Below are 10,183 nucleotides of genomic sequence, written 5' to 3' on the forward strand. Positions count from 1 at the left end.
TGATGAGAACAGTGGTTTGGGGAGATCCACATAGCAAGCTTTCAATTCCTCTCCAGGTTAGCTAGTCAATGGGTGGATTATTCAGTCTTTTTAGCAACTTCACTGTTCCTTAGCAATATCACCCGAAGAAGTACCCAAGCTGAGAAAACTACAAGTGCCTTTTGTTTCTTTTTATGCCTGGATAGGGAAGGGAATGGAAACTAGCAGCAGAAAATGAAACATTTGTAATATTATCCCTTGCCGTGAAAAATTACAGGTCTGAATATAGAGGCCGCTTTGTAGCCTGGGAGTGGGATCTGGTCAGGAGGGCTGGGGTTAAGCCCCATCTTGAGCTGCACTAACAAATTCTCTGACCCTGCTGAAATCTTCTCATTTCTGGACCTGTGTCCTCATTTGTACTGGAGCATGGACCCAGTGATCTCTAAAGACAAGCTTTTCCAGGTCTCTGATTGTATGACCTTGCTGATTGCAAGGACCCAGAGATCTGGAGGAGCGCCAGAGAAATGCAGGTATTAGAAGCAAGGGGATGTGGGAGTTCGATTGGAAAGTTCAGGAGCCAGGGCTTATTGTGAAGAGAAATGAGCTACAGTCATGAAGAGAAACAAAGGTACGAGAGGCAGGCTGTCAGACAAGCAAGTATAGGAAGACATCTGAGGTCTGGATGAGAGAAATAGGCAAAAGTGTTCTAGTTGTGTTGCTTCAAGGACCCAAGCCCCGGACCAGGGTAGTGTTTTCTCTTCTAGCACTGCCTGGTCCACAGCTGACCTGTATACACCAAACTGCTCCTGCTCATATAGTCAGCCTTCAGGGGAAAGGACCCATCCCCGTAACATCTAATACATCTCTAAAGATTCCACCAAACTTCTAGTGCTTCCCGTATCAGATTAGACTATCAGCTTACCCCAAGCCCTGGGGCATCTCTATGTGGAAAGAACTAGAAGGTTCAGGTGTTGGTTCTATAAAGCTGAGAATGACGGGGCAGGTAGGGGGTTGGAAGTCATAGCTCTTCTTAAAGAAAAAACTCAGGGGGTTCCCTGTCTCCAACCAGTTTACATTTATCCACTCAGCAATATCCAGGCTTGCAGAGAGAGCCCAAGCACAGACCATTCAGCAGTTGTCCTACTCAGGGATACCCTTTAATGGAAACTTTAGGGATTGGTCAGGGGAATGGAAAGGGTGTCACACCAACAGGTGCAGAATGTTGGTTAGGGGCAGGAGAGAATCCCAATGTAAGGAAAAGCTGAAGTTCACATGGATTCCCGAGTTTTCTAGCAGGCAGGCAGTGTGGTCCCCTTGCTGATTCTGCAGAGCTGGGACACTGGTACAGAAGAGAGCAGCAAGCTCCTGCATGGGAGCTTGGACCCTCTACTTTGCCTTCTCTAAGCCATTTTGGTAAACTGGGAGGATGGGAAGGCAGACGAGTTAGAAACTGTGGTCTTTTCCTAATAAGAGATTACATATGGCAAAGTTTTCAGTTTTGTTTTTGAAGGAAAAAATGTAATAACATGGTTATACACAGAAGCTCTGGAGATCCTGAGTTCACAACCCTAGCTGTGCCATTTACCAGCGATGTGATCTTGAACAAATTACTGAGCTTTTCTGAGCGGTTTCCACATCTCTAAAACAGGGATAATATTTCTCAACTGATAGGGTTGTTCTGAAGATTGTAATGCATGCAAGACACCAGATTTGAGTAGATAAGTACATGTGAGCTATTACGATTGTTAATACGACATGACAATAGTGCAAACACATTAGGCAAGAGATTAGTATACAATGAGCCCCGACCTAGGCTCCCTCTCCATCATCCTTCCTTGGGCTCTTCATTGATGACTAAAAAGCGCATTGCTTGGTGGCTTCCAGGAGGTTCTTTCTTCACTTTGCTGGAACTTTGACCTGAAGGTGATCCACAAGTTGCATGAAATTCTTTGTTTTCTTCTTCACGTAAGGATGCTGTTTAAACCGGCACTTCTTTGAGGAGCGACTCGGGGTTCCTCTCTTTTGGCCATCTTCCTTCAAAGGACTAAAGCTTTGGAAAGGAGGGGCCTGGTAATATGCCCCATACTCTGTTCCGAATGCATGTATGGGCATGTATGCATGCACTCTCTGACTCGGTAATAAGAGGGGGATTCAGACATTTTTGAGAAACTAGTAATAGATAGAAAAGGGTGTGGGGAGCTGGTTTACCTGGGAGCGGCTGTTCATCTGCATCAGGAACTGCTTCTTTTCACTCTTCTCCCTTCTAGAAGACTGTCAAGAAGGAGCCTGAGGGAGGAAGGTGGATGAATCATGGTCTTGGAGAAAAGGAAGTAGGTTCTCCACCCCTTCTGGAGGGAGAAGGAATAGCAGAGATCAACAAGGATGAAGATGGAGGCAAATGGAAAAGAGAAAATGAAGGTAAATACCCTATATAGCAAAAGAAAAATGAAAGTGATGAGAGAGGGACAAGGAAAGAAAAAAGCAAAGAGTTTAGGAATAGGGTAAGAGGGGGCGCCTGGGTGGCTCAGTGGGTTAAGCCACTGCCTTCGGCTCAGGTCAGGATCCCAGGTCCTGGGTTCGAGCCCCACATCGGGCTTTCTGCTCAGCAGGGAGCCTGCTTCCTCCTCTCTCTCTGCCTGCCTCTCTGCTTACTTGTGATTTCTCTCTGTCAAATAAATAAATAAAATCTTTAAAAAAAAAAAAAAAAAGGAATAGGGTAAGAGGAAAGGAAAAACTACCAACAGAGGTTAACCAGGAAGGGAGACCTAAGGCATGATGGTGAATGGATAGAAGAGTCTAGCTTCCCCATTTCACTTGCTCAGGGTATGAACAGACTGCCATCTTCTGGTGCCATTTAATTACTAAGTGGCTTTGATTCTTGATTTGAAATGTTTTCCATTTCTTATATTCATAAACCTTTATCCTCAAGAGATCCTCAGCATTGTTTCATCTCTGGGGCTCCCAAAATCATTTTCCCCAACAGATATGCACCTGCCCAAAACTGTCTCAAAGTACCTAGACTGGAAGTCTGTGGGGGCAAGAGCAAAAAGTATGGGGAAGAGGATGAACTGCAGTTTGAAAAAGGGTTTGGAATACCATCAGGCTGCAGCTGGTTGTGGGATGCTTCCTGGGCTCTGGAACATTTGTGTCAAAAACTGGAAGACCCATCCTCAGCCCCAACCAAATGTTGGGAGTACTGTGTGTTCTGAACTGTAGCACTCCAAATGTAGGTTGAAGAATGTGGCTTCTTATCTACACTCATGGATCATAAAATGTCAAAGCAAGAAGAGACTGTGAGAGATCACCTAGTTAAAATCTAATTTCCCAAGGAGGAGTCTGGGGCCCAGAGACGTGAAATAACTTTGCCTAAAGTAATACAGCTAGTCAGTGACTCTTTCCTCCCAAAGCAGAATCATGATAGTGATTCTTGTGATTCACTGTTTCTTGACAAATACAGTGCATAAAGTGCTCAAAGGTCATTAAAAGGCACTCCAGAAAGGTAAGGCTGGCATTTTTCTGGAAGCCCCTGAGTGTACCAGCTCCTCAGGCACGGCCTTATTTGGCTACAAGGACAGGCCTGGAGTTGGTTTAGCCTTCATTTTAATCCCCAGGGCTGCCTGGAGAAGGAGGTAGGAGCTCTGATTGCAGCCTGCCATTACTCCCCAGCCAGTCAGGGGGAAATGAAGCCCGGGATCGTCGGGAATGACAAGGGAATCCTGTCATAATGCCAGGGGCTGGGAAGCAATGGCCAAGTTCCCGGGACTTAAGCAAGGCAATTATGGCTGAGTATAAAACTAGGATGGGCAGGACTGAGGGACCTGAGGTGGCAACAGCGGGTAAAAAGAGGGAATGAGCTCGCAATCCAAATGACTTAAGCAGGGTGGACTCCTACTTCAAACAAAGTACCTCCTCAATCTCAAAGAGGTACCCTAACCATCTGCTTAAGTCTGACGAACCCACTTACTTTCTCCCAGGACTAGTTCACGGTATCACCATCAAACCCCAGTCTTTTGCTTTTTTCCTAATCCTTCCAGCGCCCTTTCTGGTTTCCTTTCTTCTATGCCTTGGGTGCCTATCACTCACATCCAACTCTGTTTTTCCACCCCGACCTCCCCCGACTTTCGTTGATTTCGCTCACTCCCCACACCCTTTTGATTTTTCCCATCCTCCTCGCCCTCCCCCACTTGACTCTCTTGGACAGCTCCCAGCCAATCTCCGTTTCTTTCATTCCTCCCCGCCAAATCTTCGGGCTCCCCCAGCCCCTGGGTGCCTTTGATTTTCCCGCCGTCGACCCAGGCGTCTCAGATAAAGTGGATCCATCCCTGGGGCTCCGGGTTTCCGCCACTCCCGGGATGCTCGGGCCCTCGTAGAGCATAGTCACGGCCGCCGTTGTTGTCCCAGAACTCGTGGCCAGTCACGCGGTAGCGCAGGGCGAAAAGCAGGGCGCCCCCAATGGGTGGCGCTGGAAGGCGGAATGCGAAGCGGTCTGCGCGCGGCGGGGGCGGTGCCGGGCCGGCGTAAGAGGCGGGTGCCTCGCGTTGGCTCCGCCAGCCGTCGGCGCTCCAGCGCACGCTCACGCGCTTCTCGTACGCCAGGTCCAGCACGCGCGCGCTCCCGGCCACGCCCAGCGGGCCCGCCTCGGCGCGTTCCAGGCAGATGCGCTGCGCCTGCAAGCGGGCGGCAAAGCCGGGCTCGCTGGCCGGCTCCAGGGCGGCGCGCGCCTCCTGGGGGAAGGGGAGGAGAGGGGAGAGGAGAAACGGGGGGCGGGGTCAGGACGCGGCACGGGGCCACTCCGAGGCCGATCCCGGCGTGGGGCAGTCGGAGTGGAGCCCAGCTGAGAGAGTGGCCCCAAAAGGAATGAGCAAAACTAAGTCTAGGGTTGGGGAGGGACATGGGTGTTGCTTGATAAATCCTCTCCCACACGCCCACGGCGGCCGGCTCGGGGAGGTCCCGGGAAAGGCGCGTGCCGTTGCCGCCCGCCTACCTGGAGGCCGCGGGCGCGAGGCTGGCACGGCCCGAAGTGGCGGAGGGCGTCCCTCTGCAGCTGGATTTGCACGTGGCGGGGCACCCGGGGCAGCTCTCCGGGGCGGAAGCGGCGCACCGCGGCCAGCTCCAGCCCAAGCGCGTCGGCGAAACGCACTCTCTTACGGGTGTCCGGGCTGCGGCTGCGGGGCGCCCGGACCCCGCCGCCTCCGGCAGGTGCAGAAAGGGCCCGGCGACCCCTACTCGGAGCGTGAGCGCGGGATCGGGCCCCAAGGCGCGTCCCGCCCTCGCCTGGCTCCACCTCCGGCTCCTCCTCGAGGCTGGGCCGCTGGCTGCGGTAGTAGGCACGCTCTGTTAAGGCGGCTATGAAGCTCAGGTTGCGGGGGATGTCGGTGCGGGGGGGCCGCTCTCGAGACATGGCACCCCCCGCCCGGGCGGGGCAAGCCCGCAACGCCGCAGCGTTCCCTGCTTTCCTCTGGCTTGACCGCCCGGCGTCGGCTCAGAAGCCGCCCCTCGCCGTCGCGTACTCTCCTTGCTGTTACCTCCAGGATCCTCCACCTCCTGTAGCTGTCACCCCTCCGTGACTACCTTCCCCTCCAACCTCCCCCCCCCGCCCCCGCTCTGACCGTCAGCTCTCAGGATTTTAGACCATCGTCTCCGGCCTCCTGCAAGCTGTCTGCTCTGAGCGTGCGCTCAGCGACGCTCACCCTCCAGTCCCGCGGCCCTCTCGGCCGGGCCCCCGCCCACAGTCCTCTGACAGGTGGCTCCCCATCTGTCTTTGCAGCGTACCAGGGGGCGGGGATCCACCTTCCGGTCCTGAGACCATTCAGGCTTTTTTTTTTTTTTTTTTTTTTTAACGGCTTCAACCTCTCTGGCATGGTTAGAGTTAATGCTTAAGGGAGGACAGAGTAACCTTTCATTTTCTTGCTAAGGATGGTTAAATATGCCCAGCGTGTGACTTTCTCTTCAGGACTCACCATTTTCTTTTCCAAACCCTAGGCTCCAGGTTTTGGAGGGGGCTTACAGGGAGTGCACAGAAGGAAAGATCGTAAAAACTAGGTAGTGTCTCAAATAGAAACTAAAGTGTGGCCCTCAAAAGGATGGGTGGTCCATTAGAAAAGAGTTCTGAACTGAGTTGTCGGAAGACAGCTCTGGTCTCACCTCTGGTAGTATTTTGCTGTGTGACCTTGAGCATGGCATAATTTCTCTGGAACTCAGTTTTCTCATTTGTGAAAAAGTAGATTAGAGTTCTGATCTGTAATCCCACTGCAAGTCCTTTGAGGACAGAGACTGTGTCTGAGTCACAGTTTCAACACATAGTTGCAGCACATAGTAGGCTCTCAAATTATTGAATGAATGAATGAACACACAACTCTCTTGAAGTTGGGACTGTGGAGTTCTAGTTCCACTGGGAGCTTTCAACAGGGGCACAGAGCTGGCTTTTTTTTTCTCCTTCATTTTGTTCTACATTAGTGAAAAAAAAAAAGTGAAGTATTTTGTGTAGTTCTTTTTTTCCCCATAAATCCCCTACTGATTTTGTATAACACAATGTACGTACTAGGTACGCCTGTAAGAGTTTTGCAAATTTTAATTCCTGTAAGTCCCCATCAAAGAGTAAGTTGTACTAGTATGCCTATTTTACAGGTGAGAAATTTGAAGAAGAGAGGGGCTGGGACTCTTGCCCAGAGTCACATAGGCAATGTTTGAGGACCTGGGATTAGAACATCAGCAGTCCAGTGCTAGAGCCCACTCTTACCCACTTGGTTATATAAGATTAAAACATTTAGTAGTAATAGTTAACATCTTCAGAGTATTGTAATGAGGAATCTTAGAGTAGAAATGGAATCTCTAAATTTAAAACAGCAGAATAGTTTAACTGTAAAATCTCAAGTGACTAAGCTGGAAATAAACCGTGAGACACATACTATCAGAGGCCCAACCCACTGAGCCACCCAGGCACCTCTCTTATTTGCATTTTAACTCCATTTTAACCTTAGGAATGCTAGTTAGCCAGGAATCATTTTTATTTTTTTTTTTAAATTTTTTTTTAAAGATTTTATTTATTTGACAGAGATCACAAGTAGGCCGAGAGGCAGGCAGAGAGAGAGAGAGGAGGAAGCAGGCTCCCTGCCAAGCAGAGAGCCTGATGCGGGGCTCGATCCCAGGATCCTGGGATCATGACCTGAGCCGAGGGCAGAGGCTTCAACCCACTGAGCCACCCAGGCGCCCCTATTTTTTAAAAAATTTTAAAAAAGATTTTATTTATTTATTTGACAGAGATCACAAGTAGGCAGAGGGGCAGGCAGAGAGAGAGGAAGAAGCAGGCTCCCTGCTGAGCAGAGAGCCTACGGGGCTCAATCCCAGGACCCTGGGATCATGACCTGAGCCAAAGGCAGAGACTTTAAGCCACTGAGCTACCCAGGTCCCCTGGGAATCATTTTTAAAGTAGTTTTATTTTCTGATTTTATACATGTATATATAATCCATGGACCTATTATTTTCCTATTTTATGGTGTAAAATAATGTTACACTAATTTGTGTTACAATCAAGCATTTAAAAACTGTCTTCCTTGGGTGCCTGGGTGGCTCAGTGGGTTAAAGCCTCTGCCTTCGGCTCAGGTCATGATCCCAGGGTCCTGGGATGGAGCCCCACATCGGGCTCTCTGCTCAGCGGGGAGCCTGCTTCCTCCTCTCTCTCTGCCTGCCTCTGCCTACTTGTGATCTCTGTCTGTCAAATAAATAAATAAAAATCTTAAAAAAAAAAAGAAAAAGAAAACTGGTTTCCTTGCTCTTGTAAGATATATCGTTCAGGGGCGCCTGGGTGGCTGAGTTGGTTAAGCATCTGCCTTTGGCTCAGGTCATGATCCCAGTTCCTGGTATCCAGCCCCACATTGGACTCCCTGTTCAGCAAGGAGTCTACTTCTCCCTCTGTCCCTTCCCTTCTCGTGCTCCTTATATATCTCTCTTTCAAATAAAATCTTCAATATGTATATATTAATTAAAATATATATACATATATATATAATTAAAGGAATAGATAAGGTTCAAAGTGGCCTATATGGCCTGAGGTTTTCTGATAAAAACACTTGTGCTTTGTCTGTAGTTTGAGCTGCCATTCCTTGGCTCCGTGGTGTTGGTCTGAGAAGATCCTTGAGGTACACAGCTTTGGACCAGGTATAATTTGTGTTGGCTTAGCAGTTCTGTTCTGGCTGTTCCGGCTGACATTGAACCTTTCTTCCAAATCAATGTTTCTTTTCTTTCTTTCTTTTTTTTTTTTCCCTCTTCACAGTTCAGTCTTTGTTATTAAATAGCCACTACAGTTATCTTCAAACATCGGAGTAGGCTTACAGTACGCACTGAATGATTTGTTCAGTCAACATTTACTGAGGGTCTATTAGGCCTGAAGGGCATAACAGTGAATAAAATTCCATTCCTGCTTTCACAGGGTTTATAAATAAAATGGGAGGGCAGACAGAAATATACTTAGATCCTGAGACCTAAAAGTGTTGTTATTTCAGTTAAGTGTCTCAGAAGAAATCAGTATTGCAAAAGAAGGAATGGACCAGGTTATTCTCTGAATAATGCAGCAAGGCAGACTTGCCGGTGGAAGCTAGAATGATCAGCCCAAGAGCAAAGAAATAAGGAGGATGATTGAAGGATACAGTCATAAAGGTGTGCAGTCTGCTGTGCCTTCAGAATGGAGGGGATGACTGATTTTGGACTCGTAAATGTCATAACAACATAGATTACCTGAAGCAGAGAGATGACCTTCTAGCAACGCACTTAAAGTTAAGGCAAACTTTACAGTCAGACAAAGTTGAGTACCAGTTTCTGAGTACATGGCTTTGGGTAAATAACCTCTCTAAGCCTCACTCTTTTCACCTATAGAATGAGACTAAAACAGCTTAGGGATTGGATTGAGGATAAATATGCATGTAAAGAAAGCACCTAGCGCCTAATAAGTCCTCAAAATGTATTAGTTGTTACTATTATTTTTTTTAAGATTTTATTTATTTATTTGACAGAGATCACAAGTAGGCAGAGAGGCAGGCAGAGAGAGAGAGGAGGAAGCAAGCTCTCTGCTGAGCAGAGAGCCCAATGGGCTCGATCCCAGGATCACAGGATCATGACCTGAGCCAAAGGCAGAGGCTTTAACCCACTGAGCCACCCAGGCGCCCCAGTTGTTACTATTATTGTTACAGAAACAAACTTTCTTCTCCAGAGACTGTAAGGGCAGGTAGGAATATCAAGGCTTGGACCCCAGGTAGAAGCAAAGGGAACCAGCAGGAAAGGAAAATTGGGTTGCCTCTTTCTAGCCTTTGGTTGGAGGTCCCTCCGAACAGAGTGGAAGGAAGTGCCAGTGCAAGAACCAGTGGGGCCCAGTCAGAATGCCTGAGAGAGCCCTCCTGAGGATCACCTGTGGTCACACTGCTTCACATCCTGTGAACTGCCCTGTATAAATAATAGGCATACCTATATGTATGTGTGTGTACACATACATACATACACACACATATAAAATCTGAAAGGGTAATCATCAACCTTGACCTTGGTTGGCATCCTCCAGAAAGGGAGGCAGAATTGAGCAAGGGGTGGAAGGCGGGAGATTGAGGACTTGTATTTGTTCCCCTTATATTTCTATATTGTTTGAACTTGTCATAATGAGAATAAGTCCATGTGTGGGGTAAAAAGAATGAAAAAGAAAACCAATCTGATTACAAAAAAATGAAAGAAGGTAAAGAAAGGTTACCTGCAGAAACTACTTGCGGTCCAAGTCTTGATGCCTGGCTAAAGCCCCAGCCCGCAAAGAGACTACTGGGTTAAAGGTCCTGGAGAAAAGAGGGAGTGAACTGTTCAGTGTCCGTGTCGTGTCTGCCAGTCCTACAGGGCGAGACACCTGGCAGGCAGTTCCCACTGGAATGGGAACTGCTCCTCTAATCCGGGCATCCACTCCAGGGCTGGAAAAAATTCAACAAGTGCATGGAACATCAGAGACCTTCTGGAAATGGTCAATTTGCTCCGAGGTTTCCTGAGGTCTTGCCGGCTTCTCTGGGCAGCCTTCAGTCACGGGAGCCCAGCCTGGCCTTCTGTGTCCTCTCTGCCCTGCTCTTTCTTCATGGCCTACAGCGGCCCTCTCTCTTCCGGAGTTGTGGCCCTTCCCAAGCTTGCTTCCCAGCCCCGCCCCTCTCTCTGGACGCATCTCTGGGCCCCATCATCACCC

The 10,183-nt window shown here is 48.7% G+C and overlaps 1 protein-coding gene across 10 annotated transcripts; it reads right to left on the reverse strand.

The window, feature by feature from the left end:
- Window positions 1-1,708: 1,708 nt before the first annotated feature.
- On the reverse strand, window positions 1,709-10,138 carry PPP1R3E (protein phosphatase 1 regulatory subunit 3E). Of its 10 annotated transcripts, none has more exons than XR_007128533.1 (4): window positions 4,964-5,577; window positions 4,164-4,703; window positions 2,188-2,265; window positions 1,709-1,896 (listed from the first exon to the last, which is right to left on the reverse strand). XR_007128533.1 is itself a non-coding variant. In XM_047735933.1 (3 exons), the coding sequence occupies exons 1-2, from the start codon at window positions 5,378-5,380 to the stop codon at window positions 4,281-4,283; spliced, it is 840 nt and encodes a 279-aa protein (XP_047591889.1). In that variant the 5' UTR covers window positions 5,381-5,577; the 3' UTR covers window positions 1,709-2,327; window positions 4,250-4,280. The 10 variants fall into 10 exon arrangements, 1 of the variants encoding a protein (XP_047591889.1); XR_007128530.1 differs by having other exon boundaries at window positions 1,709-2,029; XR_007128531.1 differs by having other exon boundaries at window positions 1,709-2,046.
- Between the last annotated feature and the right edge of the window lie 45 nt (window positions 10,139-10,183).

Source organism: Lutra lutra, chromosome 7 (genome assembly GCF_902655055.1).
Source record: "Lutra lutra chromosome 7, mLutLut1.2, whole genome shotgun sequence".
Classification (NCBI taxonomy): Eukaryota; Metazoa; Chordata; class Mammalia; order Carnivora; family Mustelidae; genus Lutra; species Lutra lutra.